The sequence below is a fragment of the Chiloscyllium plagiosum genome, unplaced genomic scaffold (assembly GCF_037043375.1).
Source record: "Chiloscyllium plagiosum isolate Xiang-an unplaced genomic scaffold, Cpla_swu_hap1 HiC_scaffold_11, whole genome shotgun sequence".
NCBI classification, from domain to species: Eukaryota; Metazoa; Chordata; class Chondrichthyes; order Orectolobiformes; family Hemiscylliidae; genus Chiloscyllium; species Chiloscyllium plagiosum.
Window position 1 is genome coordinate 53,459,657 of NW_028270149.1, and position 19,388 is coordinate 53,479,044.

Below are 19,388 nucleotides of genomic sequence, written 5' to 3' on the forward strand. Positions count from 1 at the left end.
GGCACAGACTATTCTCTAAATGGGAAAGGCTTTGGATATCTGAAGAACGAAGATATGTGGGAGTCCTAGTTCTGGACTCTAAGGTTAACAGTCAGGTTTAACTGTCAGTTTGGAAGTTGAAATAACTGTACAGAGGTTAGTATCCTGTCACCTTACATGTACACAGTACACTGACAGTGGCCAGCCAGCTCGGAGTCAATCACTCAAAAAAGGAGATTCTGAATCTCCTGTTACATATATGTTTTTTCAAACAGCCAATAGTAAACAATAACAGCAGTTTACAAGAAACAGCAATTTACAGGGAAAGGGGCAGCAAGGCCAGATCCCACACCCCACCGTACAACCAATTCGCAGGGACATGCTGACAAATCCCAAATCCCACCTTAACTTACCAAAAAGGAAACAGTAAATCTCCTGCTTATATTTTTTTTGTTTCTGTTTTTGTATTTGTACAAAAACAAATGGCAGAGCAGACTTGATGGGTGTTCCAAACCTATGACCACTACCATCTAGATGGAAAAGGCAACAGATACATAAGAACACCACCATCTGCCAAGTTTCCCTCCAAGCCACTCACTATTCTGACTTGGAAATACACAGTTCTTTCAATGTTGTTGAATCCTACACCAACTGGTCTGCTGCATTTCAAGAAGACAAGTCACCATCTTCTCAAGGGCAATGAGAGATGGGAAATAAATGCTGGCACAACCAATGATGTTCACATGAATGAACAAATTTTACAAGCGATTAGAATTCATTGAATGTAATATTGAGTCTGAAAGGTTATTAACTGCCAAATGCAAAAATGAGATGCTGTATCCCAAGCTTACAAGTTTTCAATGACACTATATTGGGCCACCATAAAGAGACCAGAGTGGGGTTGAGCTGAAGAAGTAATATGAAAGGTGACTGAAAATATAAAGTTATATTTCTGTAGTGAACACAGATCTCTTGCAAAGCTGTTATCCCAATCTGTGAGAAAACTATACTGTAAGCAATTGATGCAGTATACCAGATGGAAAGGAGGAGATGGAACATCATGTTGTGGCTGTACAGGACACTGGTGAGGCCACTTTTAGAATACTGCATGCAATTCTGGCCGGCCTTTTTTTAGAAGGATGTTGTTAAACCTGACAGGGTTCAGAAAAGATCGACAAGGATGTTGCCAGGACTGCAGGGTTTGAGTTACAGGGAGAAATTGAATAGGCTGGGGCATTTTTTTCCCTGGAGCATCAGAAGCTGAGAGGCGATTCTGGGTAATCCAAGATGGAGGACGGGAAAAATTTCTGGCTGGAAGAGCTGCTCCTTTTTTTGAGGTATTTTAGGTGCTGGAGGTGATTTCTTCGAATTCCAGGAGCAGCAATTACTGTTTTATACGCTGCAGCATTGTTTTGGAACTTTGGAAAAAAAAAGTCAAAACAACAGCAGTTTTAAAGGAAGCACATGGTGAGGACAGTGCAGAAGAGAGAAAGAGAGAGAGAGAGAACCTGCACAGTTACTGCCTTTGCTGTTTTTGAATTCATGTGTCGCTGGACATTGGAGTGCATCTGGGAAAATTAACAAACAGTGAATTTCACAACTAATCTTGGAGGAACCGGTTTGGGCGAAGTTCACAACACAAAATCAGGTAAGTTAGTTGTTGTTTTAAGTCTGTTCAAGAGAAAGGCAGTATTAGTGAGTACAGTGGGTTCTTTCTTGATAATATGTTCTTGGAGATAAGTCTCTTGATTAAACTTAAAATATAAGCCATAGCTCTTAATTTAACCTGGTGCCAGTGTTTTGTACAGGAATAAGACGGTGTTATTTTCTGGGTCTGTAGATTGTGAAGGAGCAAAAATGGCCTTTGCAGTGATGTGTACTTCTTGGCAGATGTGGGCGTTTAAACAGAGTTTAAGGGTACTGCGGATTATATCTGCCATAAATGCTGTTGGATGCAAATCTTATCAGATCGAGTTGATCGGTTGGAGAGACAGATAGAAGCGATGAAGAATTTGCAACAGCAACAGTATATAATGGATGGCAGTTCTAGGAAGGGGGGAAAGTCTCAGATAAAGTCACATTGATGGGTTAACTCCAGGAAGGTTAAGAGAGGTCGGCACCTAGGGCAGGAGTCATTTGTGGATATGCACATTTCAAACAGGTATGCCGTTTTGGAAAATATAGGAGGTGATGGATTATCAAGGGAACATAGCATGAACAGCCAAGTTTCTGGTATTGAGACTGGCTCAAATGCAACAAGGGGTACGTCGGCTTCCAAGAGATCAATTGTGTTAGGGGATCCTGTAGGCCAGCAGAGAAAAAGCAGAATGGTGTGTTGTTTCCCTGGTGCCAGGATCAAGGATGTCTCAGGGAGGGTGCAGAATGTTCTCACGGGGGAGAGGGGCCAGCAAGAGGTCATTGTCCACATTGGAACCAACGATATTGGAAGGGAAAAAGTTGAGACTCCGAAGGGAGATAACAGAGAGTTAGGCAGAAATTTAAAAAGGAGGTCCTCAAGGGTAGTAATATCTGGATTACTCCCAGTGCTACGAGCTAGTGTAGGAGGACAGAGCAGATGAATGCATGGCTGAGGAGCTGGTGTATGGGAGAAGGATCATTGGAATCTCTTTTGGGGTAGAAGTGACCTGTACAAGAAGGACGGATTGCACCTAAATTGGAAGGGGACTAATATACTGGCAGGGAAATTTGCTAGAACTGCTTGGGAGGATTTAAACGAGTAAGGTGGGGGGTGGGATCCAGGGAGATAGTGAGGAAAGAGATCAATCTGAGACTGGTACAGTTGAGAACAGAAGTGAATCAAACAGTCAGGGCAGGCAGGGACAAGGTAGGACTAATAAATTAAACTGCATTTATTTCAATGCAAGGGGCCTAACAGGGAAGGCAGATGAACTCAGGGCATGGTTAGGAACATAGGACTGGGATATCATAGCAATTACAGAAACATGGCTCCGGGATGGGCAGGACTGGCAGCTTAATGTTCCAGGATACAAATGCTACAGGAATGATAGAAAGGCAGGCAAGAGAGAAGGGGGAGTGGCATTTTTGATAAGGGATATCATTACAGCTGTGCTGAGGGAGGATATTCCCGGAAATACATCCAGGGAAGTGATTTGGGTGGAACTGAGAAATAAGAAAGGGATGATCACCTTATTGGGATTGTATTATAGATCCCCCCAATAGTCAGACGGAAATTGAGAAACAAACTTGTAAGGAGATCTCAGCTACCTGGAAGAATAATAGGGTGGTTATGGTAGGGGATTTTAACTTTCCAAACATCGACTGGGACTGCCATAGTGTTAAAGGTTTAGATGGAGAGGAATTTCTTAAGTGCATACAAGACAATTTTTTTGATTCAGTATGTAGATGTACCTACCAGAGAAGGTGCAAAACTTGACCTACTCTTGGGAAATAAGGCAGGGCAGGTGACTGAGGTGTCAGTGGGGGAGCACTTTGGGGCCAGTGACCATAATTCTATTAGTTTTAAAATCGTGATGGAAAAGGATAGACCAGATCTAAAAGTTGAAGTTCTGAATTGGAGAAAGGCCAATTTTGATGATATTAGGCAAGAACTTTTGAAAGCCAATTGGAGGCAGATGTTCGCAGGTAAAGAGACGGCTGGAAATGGGAAGCCTTCAGAAATGAGATAACAAGAATCCAGAGAAAGTATATTTCCTGTCAGGGTGAAAGGGAAGGCTGGTAGGTATAGGGAATGCTGGATGACTAAAGAAATTGAGGGTTTGGTTAAGAAAAAGAAGGAAGCATATGTCAGGTATAGACAGGATAGATCGAGTGAATCCTTAGAAGAGTATAAAGGAAGTAGAAGTATACTTAAGAGGGAAATCAGGAGGGCAAAACGGGGACATGAGATAGCTTTGGCAAATAGAATTAAGGAGAATCCAAACGGTTTTTACAAATATATTAAGGATTAAAGGGTAACTAGGGAGAAAATAGGGCCCCTCAAAGATCAGCAAGATGGCCTTTGTGTGGAGCCACAGAAAATGGGGGAGATACTAAATGAATATTTTGCATCAGTATTTACTGTGGAAAAGGATATGGAAGATATAGACTGTAGGGAAATCGATGGTGACATCTTCCAAAATGTCCAGATTACAGAGGAGGAAGTGCTGGATGTCTTGAAACGGTTAAAGGTGGATAAATCCCCAGGACCTGATCAGGTGTACCCGAGAACTCTGTGGGAATCTAGAGAAGTGATTGCTGGGCCTCTTGCTGAGATATTTGTATCATCGATAGTCACAGGTTAGGTGCCGGAAGACTGGAGGTTGGCAAACGTGGTGCCACTGTTTAAGAAGAGTAGTAAGGACAAGCCAGGGAACTATAGACCAGTGAGCCTGACCTCGGTGGTGGGCAAGTTGTTGGAGGGAATCTTGAGGGACAGGATGTACATGTATTTGGAAAGGCAAGGACTGATTCGGGATAGTCAACATGGCTTTGTGCATGGGAAATCATATCTCACAAATTTGATTGAGTTTTTTGAAGAAGTAACAAAGAAGATTGATGAGGGCAGAGCAATAGGTGTGATCTATATGGACTTCAGTAAGGCGTTTGATAAGGTTCCCGATGGGAGACTGATTAGCAAGGTTAGATCTCACAGAATACAGGGAGAACTAGCCATTTGGATACAGAACTGGCTCAAAGGTAGAAGACAGAGGGTGGTGGTGGAGGGTTGTTTTTCAGAATGGAGGCCTGTGACCTGTGGATCGGTGCTGGGGCCTCTACTTTTTGTCACTTACATAAATGATTTGGATGCGAGTATAAGAGTTACAGTTAGTAAGTTTGCAGATGACACCAAAATTGGAGGTGTAGTTGACAGCGAAGAGAGTTACCTCAGAGTACAACAGGATCTGGACCAGATGGGCCAATAGGCTGAGAAGTGGCAGATGGAGTTAACTCAGATAAATGCGAGGTGCTGCATTTTGGGAAAGCAAACCTTCGCAGGACTTATACACTTAATGGTAAGGTCCTAGGGAGTGTGCTGAACAAAGAGACCTTGGAGTGCAGGTTCATAGCTCCTTGAAAGTGGAATCACAGGTAGATAGGATAGTGAAGAAGGCGTTTGGTATGCTTTCCTTTATTGGTCAGAGTATTGAGTACAGGAGTTGGGAGGTCATGTTGTGGCTGTACAGGATGTTGGTTAGGCCACTGTTGGAATATTGAGTGCAATTCTGGTCTCCTTCCTATCGGAAAGATGTTGTGTAACTTGAAAGGGTTCAGAAAAGGTATTCAAGGATGTTACCAGGGTTGGAGGATTTGAGGTATAGGGAGAGGCTGAACAGGCTGGGGCTGTTTTCCCTGGAGCATCGGAGGCTGAGGGGTGACCTTATAGAGGTTTACAAAATTATGAAGGGCATGGATTGGGTAAATAGACAAAGTCTTTTCCCTGGGATCGGAGAGTCCAGAACTAGAGGGCATAAGTTTAGGGTGCGAGGGGAAAGCTATCAAAAAGACCTAAGGGACAACTTTTTCATGCAGAGGGTGGTACGTATATGGAATGAGCTGCCAGAGGATGTGGTGGAGGCTGGTACAATTGCAACATTTAAGAGGCATTTGGATGGGTATATGAATAGGAAGGGTTTGGAGGGATATGGTCCAAGTGCTGGCAGGTGGGACTAGATTGGGTTGGGATATCAGGTCGGCATGGACAGTTGGACCAAAGGGTCTTTTTCCATGTTGTACATCTCTATGACTCTATGATCTGTACAGAAGTTCATGAAATCATGATTGGCATGGATAGGGTGAATAACTAAAGTTTTTTTCCCCACTGTAGGGGAGTCCAAACCTAGAGGACATATGTTTCAAGTGAGAAGGAAAAGATTTAAAAAGGACCAGAGGAATAACTTTTTCACACAGTGGGTGGTGCATATATGGAACAAGCTGCCAGAGGAAGTGGTGAAGGTGGGTACAATTATAATATTTAAAAAACACCTGGATGGATATATGAATAGGAAGAGTTTCAGGGGATATGGGCCAAATACTGGCAAATGGGACAAGGTCAAATTGGGATATCTGGTCAGCACAAGTTGGACCAAATAGTGTGTTTCTGTGCTGTATGACTCCATTACTAGGCCTCCATAAGTGCAAGTACATTGGAAGGAGATTTTGGAACGCTGGAGTGACACTCATGCATTTGTTTTCTCAGGTATTTATGTTAGTCTTGAACTTGAGTTGCAGTTGCATTAGTCCAAATGCTCTGTCCAGTTGGCATAAAGTTTATACAGTAGTTTTCATAATTAAGTTGTGTTCAATTATCAATAAGAATTCAAATAAATGATCCAATAGTCAAAAACATATCTTGCTACATGAAAAGTTCAAAACTATATTTAAATAGGATAACAGGTTCTATCACCATGTTGACTTTCCTCACCAGTAAGCTGCAATAGCAGTACAAGTAGGTTGTTGTCATTCACTGAATCCATATGCAACCCGGTTTCCTTTTGCCACAGGATTGACGGTTCTGACATATTTCTCAAACGGAGTTCAAGTAACAGTCTGCATTACTTTCAATGAAATTATTTAAGAATCGTTGAATATTCCCAACCACAAACACCAAGTTCTAAAACGGAGACTCCAGGTATAAAATTACTCCAAAATTTCCTTATCAAGTGTGTGGTAGGTTTTGAGGTGTCGCACCCCTGCTTTAGTTTATTCCCCGTTTCGAACCTTGTAATCTAACTTTAACTCAGAACAAACCAATCAACAGAAGTGCCTCGGCTAAGTTTTGACAAGGTTAAACAAGGATGCAGATGCTGGAAACCAGATTCTCGATTAGAGTGGTGCTCGAAAAGCAAAGCAGATAAGTTTTGACAAGGTGAAATCTAGCAGCTCTCTTGTGATAATGATTTTTGCAAATGGGAAACACAGTTATCACGCCAAGCGGCTTTTAACTACGTAACGAGTACTATCGTTGTTGCCGTCAAGGTACAGCTGACCCATCCTGACCCTTTTCGGGCGGCAGTTCCAATTTTCAATACTGGACGCACATCCTCGGATGAATGTATCTCGTGAAAGAGACTCTTTACACACTCCCAACTCGAAATCAGAAAAAAAAGCGAAACGACTATTTCTTATACTTGGCATTTGGAGGAAGGGACGTTCAGTACATGTGGGTTAGTTTAAAATATCGGCATATTGAATGACTAAATAATTAAAACTATCAAAAGTTTGGGCTGTGGAAAACTCTAAGTGTAAAACTTCTCCAATCGGGGTTCGCATGATACACCTACGCCCAGGGTGAAATCTCAAACCGGACACGTTGCAGCTCTCTGTGACCCACTGCTTAGTCTACGCACCTGCGGCGCACAAGATGCAGCTTTTCCGCTTCTTTCCAGCTTTCCAGACGAAGACCAAACCCAACAACCTCTCCTCCTGTGGTGTGAAAACATCCTTTTGCAACTGATTCCGAATAGCAATCATGGTTGGTGCATAAAGGAAACAGATGGTTCCTTCCCGTTTTCTTGAAATTCAATCCAGGAAGTCACAACACCGCCGTTTCAGATAAGATTTACTAAAAGTACAAAGCTCACATCAACAACGGAAAATGTTCTTAGGGATTCCCTAAACTAGATGGAGATCATATAAACAGATTGCAATCTACGCCTAAAAAAGAAACAGTCCCTCCAGCTCACAAGGCCTTCCCCGTTTCTATCTCACCAACTGACAGATTTCCTGCCAACGGAAGCGCGAGGGAAATAACACGCGTGCAACCCGGCGCTTTGAGCCAAACCGAGGCTCGGCATCAGTCCTCGCGCCCCACCCCCTCAGTAGCATCCCGCCCCTCAGTATCACCCGGGCGCCGCTCCTGAAGACACGCCCCCTCAGTGAAACCCCGCCCACTTATTGATGCGCGGTCCCCCAGAAGTAAAACCCCGCCCCTCGGTATGACTCCGCCTAGTTCCCGCCCCTCAGTTATAGCCCTGCCCCCACAATGACTGCCGCCCCCACAGAAAACCACGCCCTCCTCCGCCGAACGCCCGCCCCGACCTATCGTTTACGCCCGCTCTTTCAATTGACGGGACAGCCGTTGGCTTCGGGACGTGACGTCGCGAGCCGGTCTGTTTTTGCTAACGGTCTCTCATCCCACAATCATTTAAAATAAAAGCGGTACCGAGCTTGCAAGTGATCCGGACGGGATTCTCGTTTCCTGGCTATTAGAATAAGAATGCTCATAAAAAGATACAACTACGTTCCTTTTAATCCTGAGGTAAATTCATTACTTTTTAAAAACAATTTAACATAAAACAAGTGATTCTCATCACATTCGGTTGTGGAGGCGGAATTGGCCATTGCAACAGGAAGAGGGGTCACCGGATTCGAAATGTTAACTGTTTCTCTCTCCACAGGTGCTGCCAGACTTGCTGAGTTTCTTCAGCAATTCCTTTAGTGTCAGATCTCCTGTATCCGCAGGTCTTTGTTTTATTTTATGAGATAAGTAAAGTCCTGGATTCCCCCCTTCCCCCAACTGATGTCGGAGCTCCGTGTTCGCTGGCGAATATTAAAAGGTAACACCTTTTGCTATTGTATGCCTGTGGAGACAGAGAAGCCGCGAACCTGTACCCTGTCTTCTAATAGAGTTTGGAGGAGGCAAGGAGGAATTCCCTGGCTACCAGGAATGAAATCCCAAAGCTGGCCAAAGCCAAAGATATAACTCGCAATGATCCCCTAAGATCAACTGTTACAACTCTTGACTCAATACCCCTGCTGAGCCTCACGAGTTGTTATTTAGAGCTGAAAAATGTGTTGCTGGAAAAGCGCAGCAGGTCAAGCAGCATCCAAGGAGCAGGAGAATCGACGTTTCGGGCATAAGCCCCTGAAGAAGAGCTTATGTCTGAAACGTCGATTCTCCTGCTCCTTGGATGCTGCCTGACCTGCTGCGCTTTTCCAGCAACACATTTTTCAGCTCTGATCTCCAGCATCTGCAGTCCTCACTTTCTCCGAGTTGTTATTTAGTACCTGTACAAATCCGGTATCATCACTCTTCTCCAATCATTACAATATGCTTTATTCTGTCTTCTGTTTTTACTGCAGCACTCTACTATTCTCCTGTCCATACTTTCGTCAGTTCCTCAGATTATTTTCACTTCATTCTCACCCAAACCTGCAAGACCTCAAAACCTCCCACCACTGTGTTAATAACACACTTCTTTCTTGTAGAATCAAGTTTGTGCCAAGTGTGCATAGAAAGAATAAGTCTTCTTGAGAGTAAACCCGAGGAAAGTGACTTGCCCAGACAGAATCTCCGGCTGTGCATTTAGATCCTGTGCAGACCAGCTGGAAAAAGTATTCGCTGACATCTTCAATCTGAAGTCTCCACCTGCTTCCAAAAGACCACAATTATACCAGTACCAAAGAAAACATATGCAATGTGCCTCAACAATACTGTCCTAGTGGCTCTGACCTCTAAAATCACGAGGTGCTTTGAGAGGTTAGTCATGGCCCACATCAACTCTAGCTTCACAGCCTGCCTTGATCCCCTGTAATTTGCCTATTGGTGAAACAGGTCCACAGCAGATTAATCTCAAAACTCCAAGACCAAGGTCTCAGCTCCGCCCTCTACAACTGGATCCTCAGCTTCTTGACCTACAAACTGCAATTAGTGAAGATAGACAACAGTACTTCCTCCATGATAATCCTCAACACTGGCATCCCACATGCATGCATTGTCATCCCTCTCCTGTATTCCATGTACACCCATGACTGTGTAGCCAAATTCTGTATGAGCGATATCTACAAGTTCTCTGATGACACCACCATTGTAAACCCAATATCAAACAATGAATCAGCATATAGAAAGGAGATGGAGAACTGATTATTGACTTCAGTAAGGAAGGATGAGTACAGCCCGAATGAGGACAGCCCGAATCCTCATCAACAGAGCTGAGGTGGAGAAGATTGAGAATGTTAAATTCCTTGGAGTGACGATAACCAACAATCTGTCGTCGACCTCCCACGTAGATGTGACAGTCAAGAAGACATAACAATGCCTCTTCTTCCTCAGGCTCTGTAAGGTGGGGCAAAAATTCCCTTCAGATATCCTGGACTAAAACCCTCTAAATTTGGGACATGAGTTTGTGGAATTCATATTTGAACTAAGAGTCACTGAGCTCTCTGGCTGAGACAGACTAGCCAATATGCAGGCCTACAGGGAGCTGTCTGGTACAGGGGTAAAGCGATAGGAAGACCCCCCAGAAATGCCTCAGCTAAAAGACAATGAACTCCAGCCTGCAGAGCAAACAATGAGACATTCTGGAGCCTACAAAATTACAAAACCATTTGATTTTCAATCATTTGCAGGGATACTGAATATTCCACACCATTGTACAACATGCAAACCTGCTTGCCTTGAATGGGAAGGCCTTCACACTATCAAGAATACCTTAACCTACACCCATCTGAGAGAAATAATGGACATTCAAAACTATCGGAAACCCACTCACTTTAACTGACGAACAGTTCACACCTGATCTTATACTCAGGAAGTTTGCCGATGATACAAAGTTAGGTGGACAGGCTGGTAGTACTGAGGAAGTGGGGAGGCTGCAGAAGGATCTAGACAGTTTGGAAGAGTGGTCCAGGAAATGGCTGATGGAATTCAATGTGAGCAAATGCGAGGTCTTCCACTTTGGAAAAAAGAATACAAGCATGGACTACTTTCTAAACGGTGAGAAAATTCGTAAAGCCAAAGTACAGAGGGATCTGGGAGTGCTAGTTGAGGATTCTCTAAAGGTAAACATGTAAGTTGAGTCCGTGATTAAGAAAGCGAATGCAATGTTGTCAATTATCTCAAGAGGGTTGGAATATAAAAGCACTGTTGCGCTACTGAGACTTTATAAAGCTCTGGTTAGGCCCCATTTGGAGTACTGTGTCCAGTTTTGGTCCCCACACCTCAGGAAGGACATACTGGCATTGGAGCGAGTCCAGCGGAGATTCACACGGATGATCCCTGGAATGGTAGGTCTAACATATGAGGAACAGCTGAGGATCCTGGGATTGTATTCATTGGAGTTTAGAAGATTAAGGGGAGATCTAATAGAAACTTACAAGATAATACATGGCTTGGAGAGGGTGGACGCTAGGAAATTGTTTCCGTTAGGCGAGGAGACTAGGACCCGTGGACACAGCCTTAGAATTAGAGGGGGTAAATTCAGGACAGAAATGCGGAGACATTTCTTCAGCCAGAGAGTGGTGGGCCTGTGGAATTCATTGCGACAGAGTGCAGTGGAGGCTGGGACGCTAAATGTCTTCAAGGCAGAAATTGATAAATTCTTGATGTCACAAGGAATTAAGGGCTACGGGGAGAATGCGGGTAAGTGGAGTTGAAATGCCCATCAGCCACGATTGAATGGCGGAGTGGACTCGATGGGCCGAATGGCCTTACTTCCGTTCCTATGTCTTATGGTCTTATGAATCTCAATCAGCCCCAAGAGAAGCAACAACAGCTCAGTGATCGAATCCAGATTTGGCGGGAGGTAAAGGAACCTGACAATCAGTTTAATTGGGGAACTCTGATCTTTAGTAGTTTCAGCAAGATGTCCAATCAGCATCAAGAGAATCAGCCACAGCCAGTCGCAGACTCTGGAAAAGGAGAGCAAGCAATCTTCTCATCCATGAACCTCCACGTACTGAAGAGAAGTGACTGGAGAGCAGAGAGACCCCCACGGAGAGTGCCAGCAACATCCACCACCGTCCAAGCCAAAAGATGCAACTTTTGGGGGTGAGCATAAGGTTATCGAGACCCTCTGTCCCAGCTTATTAAGATAGGGTAGGAAGGGTGGGCTTCGGGGTCAATGGTGCAGGGCATTCCCTAGGGAAGGGAACAAGATAGGACCCCAGGATTTGCATTTTTTCTCTCTCTCTCTCTCTTCCCCCCCACCCCCTTTTCCCCTTTCACCCAGTAATAAACAGCTCTTTGTAATTCAAAACCCACTGCACAAAGTCGGGGCTGCAAGGGTTAACTGGGGTGTTAGTAGCTGTCAGACAAGTCTTATTTCACTTGATACATAGCATTTTTTTTTCTAAGTATTCATTTTCTTGTCAGTGATTATATGTATGCTCAATTTTGCTTGTTTTAATAAAATTTCAATAAAATGTTTCCTTTGCAGTTGAAGCATCTGCTTCCTGTGTTTTTCCCCACACCACATCTCACTACGTAAGCCCAGTCTCAGAACCAGGGAGCTGTTGTATAATAAACTGAGCAGCACTCCCTACAGCAGATAGGAAATTCAGCATGTCCATAAGGACCCTCACCAACGTTTACAGATTCACTATAGAGAGCATTCTATCCAGGTGCATAACAGCTTGGTATGGCAACTGCTCTGCTCAGAACCATAAGAAATTACAGAAAGTTCTGTGCGCAACTGAGACCATCACAGAAGTTAACCACCATCCATGGACTGAACGCTTCCGATTGCTGCAGAAGGCTGTCAACATCATCAAAGACCTCACCTACCTCACTAATACTCTCTTCCAACATCTTCTGTCAGGCAGAAGATACAGAAACTTGAACATACATACCAACAGGTTCAAGAACAGCTTCTTTCCTGCTGTTATTAGAATTAACCTCTCTAGTTTCAAACCTAATGCTGATTTTGCTTTTTGCACCTCCATTGCATCTATAACCTTGTATGCTTTGCTCTGTCTAATCACCCTATGATCCTAGCGAGTTTTGAGAAGATTTGTAGCTCGGGTTGAGGTTCTGGATGTAGGTTTGCTCGCTGAGCTGGAAGATTCATTTTCAGTCGTTTCATCACCATACTAGATAGCATCTTCAGTGAGTCTCCGGAAGAAGCATTGCTCATAACATCAGAACCCTATGATCCGTTTGTGCTTATTTGCTATGATCTGCCTGTACTGCTTGCAAAACAGAACTTTTCATTGTACTTAGGTATATGTGACAATAAATCAAATCAAAATTATGGCCAGACCTTTCAGGAAGCCCTTCATACACCAAGGATGGTCGAAGTTTGGGACCGCCCAGGTGGTGGCAGCAGTTAGTGATGAGGAGGCAGTGGCGAAAGATGGTGGCAACGGCCGGCAGTCACAACGGATGGATGGCAGCAGTGGTTGGGTCCAAAGCCTTGTGAGGAGAGGAGAAGCCTGGCATGCCCGATGGAGGTCAGCAGTGGTGGTCGGTGGCTAAAGTACCTGGTGAGCATAGACTGGTCTTTTCCCAGTGCAGCGGAAAGCATGCGCAGCACAAGGGAGAGCAAACCCTCTTGGGAAAAGCCCAGGTTGGAGTGTCTGCGGACCCATGCCTTAAGAAAAGACCGTAATGTTTCCCTTTTTAACTTCTTTACTTAAAAAGTAGTGTTAACCTTTTAAATTCATTTCTTTATTTTTCTATTTCTGTAACTAAGATTTTGTACCTAAGATGGCACCGTGTGTGGTGACATTGTACACTTTTCACTGTACTTTTGTACCACATACTTGAGTGCAAGTGACAATGAAACCTAAATCTAAATGTAAGCCTATTAGGGCTGCCTTTCAGCCCAGGTTGATCAGAAACTGGTAATGTAATTTTGGCATGTAATCTCTGAACTAGCTAGCACATTGCCTGAATTCTTCTGGATTGTTTTGCTTTAATATTATTGGAATATTGTTGCCACAATTCATCTCCAGGGTTTAAAGATCTCATTACATTCTTTTTTCAGGCACACAACCACGATTCTCAGAACAAATCTAAAACAAAACTGAAAACTGTCTTTTCCTTTGTAACACACAAAATAAAAATATAACTTCAACTTCTGTGCTTCCACTTCAGGACCTAAGCTGTCAAACAATATGTATGAACATTCATCATATGGTACTTCCATTCATAGAGAGCAGAGGATTTGCTTGCCAAATCTGCAAGAGGCATAGGAGTTTTAGTTGCAATGCATCTGGTTCCAGAATATGATGTAAGAAGAGTTTGGGCTGTCGGCAGATAAATATCTGCAAAGAGGAAAGAGGCATCACCTAACAAAATTTTTTTACCTTAAAGACAGAAACTAACTAAAGAAGAAATATTTATAGAATACAACGTCATGGTATGCCGTTCCTGAAACCAGTGATCGCTGTGTGTGCATACACAGAACTCAAGGGCGTGGTACACTGCTCCTGGAAACAGCAATCTCTGCGTGCGCATACGCAGAACACAAGAAACCGTCTTTCACGGGCTTTTGTTGTACACATTATCCAGATGATAGAAACTGCTGTACCTGTTGTTTGGGCAGAGGTGGTGTGGTCAAGTTGCACTGTTAGGGTCAGAATCATGCTGCCCCTCCCAAAAGCTTTTGATTTAATAAATTTGATTGACTTGCTTCTAAATTTGAGTTTTATTAATTTTACTACAACAACCTCCACCCCATCTGGAAGCCACACCTGAGACATCTCTGATTCACCAAGAAAGTGGTCACAGAACGTTTAAACTCCAAGAGGATCTGCAGCCTTGTATCATGGTGAAGGCAACATTATCAAGGTTGCAAAGTTCACTTTTAAATAAATAGGTATCTTGCACATACAGGCAACATTGCAAACTTCTCTCAGCATGCCATCTTTGTCACATTCAGAAAGTGATGGAAGGGGAGGATGAATGGGCATGGGGATGAGGCAGGGTACGAGGTTTTACCCCATGGTAAAAGCAAATCGTTAACTGAATCCATTTGTCACTGTTGGTACCATGGATATAGAAGCCAGAAGGATCATCATTAATATGTGACTATGCGTAAAAGTTAATACTAATAATTTTGTGCCATTATAGAAGCAGTTACAACGTCTACATTCTTAGGCAGTTTGCCATTTCCTGCATCTTCAGTCCTCCAAGTAGGAACAGAGTGTGGGCAAGGACCTAATTTGTCAATATGTGACTGATGATCCCTCTCCTCGACCACCCATGAAAGGGCAACAAGTGTATGGCGAAATCCATCAGTGTTCATAAGCAACTATTCTGCTTTCTGGACTACTTGTGGACTGTGGAATGTGACCCTGATATACTGTGGTCTTTTGAATACATCACAACCTTTCCATACTGACAATGCAGCCATTACCACCCCTCATGCAACTACATAGATGGCACCAGTAATGTTGCTAATGGGTAGAAGATGCCATACCAGGTTAAATCTGATCTTCTTGGACCTAGGCTGGGCAGAGGATGAAACGACATCAGGAACTCCAAAGCCAGACCCATGACACACAGAAAAAAAGTCAGGGAAATGACCCCGAGGCATGGTCAACATGAAGTCATGACCAGTGATGTATAAAGTTCGTATAGATGCACCTGTCTTGGAATAACTATTTGAACCATATGAAAGCTACAAATTCTCAAATAGTGCGGGAGCCAAGTGTGTGATGCCCCTCAGAACATTCAGAAATGCTGCTGACACCTGTGGATTCACCCTGTCCGTCAAATGTTACCAAGTTCTCTGAATCAGAGATAGACATGATGGAAGTAGCCACGTCAATGACTTTACCACGCTAAGAAGAGAGCGAAGTTCTACTGAGGTGCTCCTAGCACAAGAGGCAAGATCCCGTTTGTTGCCACTGTCACCATTGTCGGGTGCCAAATTGGAGAAACCTGACGCGGTGCTAAAGCATCCTAGGCGGCTCTCCAAGAAATAGGACCAGCCTATGTCCACAGACTTAGAGGGGAGCGATGTAGTGATTGTTAAGAGGTCAACCAATTGTAACTTATAAAATGTGTGTTCCCTGATTGGGACTGTTAACCTGGTCCAAACAGGGAGCCCTGGCTGACATACGAAAAAGGGAGTGTCAAGGTACTGACACTCTGGGTGCCTGACTTTGTATGAGATTGTACTATAGTCAAGGACTGTTCATATGTAAATAAAGGGTGACTTGGTGATGGGATACTGGCATGTGTGGAATTATTTCATGGCCTAATTAAAGTTCTATAAAACTACACATGATTTGCCAATTTTATACAGAGGAACCTCGATTATCTGAATAGCAGATTATCCGAAGATGATTTCAAGGTCCAGCAAAAACTTTACATCTAAGAGGTAAGTGTATTTGATTTACTTGTACTGAAGAAAATGTTGCACAGCCCTTTGCAAAAGTAAGTATTTTACAGTATTCCCAGCACATTACTGGGCCATTTATTAAAAAAAAAGACCAAGAACATAAACACATGTATGTCGCCGAGCTTCCGTCATTCTATCGTGAGACTAAGTTCCTGGAAACTGATACAGTAAATAGTCTTGTGATTGTAGAAGCTGTTTGGGGCTTTTTTTAATGCTGGGATTTAATGGTAAGGGTTTTGTTCTTCTCATTTTAACGTGTAATTTGCAGACTGCAAAGATTAGTTTGTTTAATTGGCAGACTCATTAACATTATAGATTTAAACAGATTCTCCGATAGAACACAGCATTAGATCAATATGGCTTCCCCTGTTTTAGCTAAAATTGATTATCCAAATAATCAATTATCCGTTCAAAATAATGCCCACCCATCTCGTTCGGATAATCAAGGTTCCCCTGTACTCTATGCCCTGACCAATGAAAGCAAGCATGCCATATGCCTTCTTAATGACCTTATCCATTTGTTTTGCCACTTTCAGGGCATGTTTAACTTATGCACCTAGATCCTTCTGCATATTGATGTTTTTAAGGATTCTGCCATTTACTGTACACTTCCCTCCTGCATTAAATCTTCCAAAATGCATCACCTTGCATTTGTCTGAATTAAGCTCCATCTGTCATTTCTTTGCCCAAGTCTCCAACTTATTTATATCCTGATATATCTTCCACCAATCTCTTCACTATCTGTAGCTGCCCCAATCTTTATGTCACCTTCAGACTTACTAGACAGACCACCTACATTCTCCAACACCATCCCATGCAAGGGCAACAAGCTTACAGTGAAGATTTGTATTTATATATTCATGTATATTATGGTGAACATTTATATATGTTAGAAACAACAGTGGTCCCAGCATTGATCCCTCCGTAACATTACTGGTCATAGACCTCCAGGCAGAAAAACACCCTTCCACTGCTAGTCTTTGTTTCTTTGATTAAGCCAGTTCTGTATATACCTTCCCAGCTCTCCACAGACCCCATATGATCACCTTTTGTTTCAACCTGCCACAGTAGTAGAAGCCATTTGAGATAAAATAACAGGTTATCCTATAAACACAAATATCACAGATAGGCAGAGTTATTACTTCATTTTGTCTTCTGTAACCAATGGAGATAAAATGAACCATGCAGAATGAGAGTGAGAGCATATACTCTATGTGAAAACTGAGTTAATAGAGAGATATAAAGCTGGAAATTTTGCCTATCTTGGAACCAGAGGAAGAAATCAACAGTGCAATACTAACATTTAGAAATGGTTCTGAGGTTAGAAGTTACCTGGCTGAGAAAGTAGAAATGAAGCAATCCACTGGAAGCTTGGAGCTGCTGTGTTTGCTCTGAAATCTGTACTTCTGAGGAGATCAATAAGTATTCAACTACTTATTTCTATAGTTTAACATGAGTATCCAAGAAAATGTTGTCTAGTTAATCTTTTTTTTCCTGATCATTTGATGCATTCTTTAAAAAGGTGAAATATTGACTGGCAGTGAATGTCTTTTGGTTAAAAGACTGCTTGACACCAGCTTTCTTATTAAGGTTTAGTTTTTCACAAAACTAAGAAGAGAGCAGTTGTACTCAGACAGTCAGAAAGTTTGCAAGTCAAGATCTTGTCATCTTTCAACTAATAACTAAATGTTCAACTTTCTCTTTAAAGCTATTGGTCTGCGTGAAGGCTGTAATATGCTGGATGCAACGGCCTCTGTTTGGTGAGACGGATTGTCCCAGTTCCTTTCCTCCCAAGAATGTTAATAACTCCAACATTGCTGTCATCAAGAAGTGAAAATTTCCAGATCAAGAATCAGCATTGGACTAGTGGGCCACTCAAGGGAATGCCAAATTTGAAGAAACAGAGCACAGTGATTGTATGTAGAGTGACTTGGAATGGGAACTGCTTTGTGTTCCTGGAAAATAACTGATGTATTTTGCTTTTGAAAATTTGATATCAGAAAAGTTCATGCAATGTGAACCAAAGTAACAATCCAACTGTTAGTGAAGTGCAGAATCCTTCCCAATCTGCTGAGCAAGCCTAGTTTAAAAAATGTTATTTCAACAGGTGGGTTGAAAAGAATGCCTAGGATGTACAGTATTAGAATTTGATCAAACGAATATGAATAAATCCACTTCCTCATTGCTGTTATGCACGTAGTTAGGTGTGCATGCTATCGCTTTAAAACTGTGGGCCACATGACATAGAGCTTTGGATCAGTCTCGGTCTGACTGGGTAGCTGTAAAGACGTAATAAATTGTTCCTGGTGCAAGTTCTACTGGCTTAACTAATAGGTCTTTTTATAATTTGTAAATTGAACTGACTACAAGGCTGAGGCCCACTAGAATGGTAGACTTGCTGGGAGACAGACCAAAATGTCAAGGGAAGCAGTTGTGAGAAGTCAGGGATTGATGCTGGGGAAGAAGGATACTCACCAGGGAGCGGGCCGAAGCAATGGTCATGACTGGACTCTGGCTGCAGCCAGTGGCTATAAAGGTATGTATTCACACGGGGGTTACCAAACTCATTACAGACAACATTCACTAAGGGGACTGGGGATATAAGTAGCTACTGGCTACCTAGACTTGAATTATATGAAAACAAATGGTCGGCCAATTTGGAACAAGGTGACCATTTAGCAAAGAGACAGAAAGTTGGATTCTGTACATTGAACATTTTAATGGTTACTTGCAGGCAAACGGAATGGCTGAAGACTTCATGGTACTGTTTTGTTTGAGCATCATCAAGAGCAAGAACTTCATGATTCTAAGGAGATTAGTGCAACTAGAGAAATCAGCAGAGAAGATCTAAAAAGAATTATGTGAAGCATCAGAAAGTCACTTTGCAACAAAGCCACTGATGATTGTGGAACTTTTCCATTTTTATAAAAAGGTACAAAAAGAAGGAGAGTCCATCGCCCAATTTGCGGCTGGCTTAAAGAGTGGAGCAGAACTTTGTGGATTCATAGGATTCCTCAAGATGCCTTGTAGAACTTGTTGGTTGTGGCATCTAAAATTAAGCTGTTCAATGGAAGCTACTAACAAAGAGAGACCAGGATTTCAAGGAAACTTTAAAAATTTTACCTTGATAGAGTTGGCAGCCAGCAAAGCAATGCACTTGGTGCCTGGATGGATAAAGAAGCGTACATTCAACCTCACAATGCCAGGGACCTGGGTTTGATTCCCACCTCAGAGCTTGCACATTCTGTGTGGAGATTGCACATTCTCCCTGTGTCTGCGAGGGTTTCCTCCCATGATTCAATTATATGCAGGTCAGGTTAATTGGCCATGCTAAATCATCCATAGTGTTAGGTGCATTAG

The 19,388-nt window shown here is 42.8% G+C and overlaps 1 protein-coding gene and 1 long non-coding RNA gene across 4 annotated transcripts in view; one reads left to right on the top strand and one right to left on the bottom strand.

The window, feature by feature from the left end:
• The window catches only part of LOC122557209 (exocyst complex component 1-like), a 112,737-nt gene extending 105,049 nt beyond the window's left edge, over positions 1-7,688 (bottom strand). The window contains exon 1 of one of the 3 annotated variants that reach the window (XR_015758662.1): positions 7,308-7,688. Coding sequence is in view for 2 of the 3 variants with exons in the window: in XM_087992060.1 (XP_087848186.1) it covers positions 7,308-7,431 (124 nt within the window). In the remaining variant the exon portion in view is untranslated. The remainder of the gene's footprint in view (positions 1-7,307) is intronic. The other 2 variants (XM_087992060.1, XM_043704651.2) reach the window with 2 other exon arrangements.
• On the top strand, positions 1,604-17,795 carry LOC148148800 (uncharacterized). The gene is made up of 3 exons (XR_015758663.1): positions 1,604-1,627; positions 5,786-5,913; positions 17,737-17,795. It is a non-coding gene; the product is annotated as an uncharacterized LOC148148800 (long non-coding RNA).
• Positions 17,796-19,388: the final 1,593 nt, after the last annotated feature.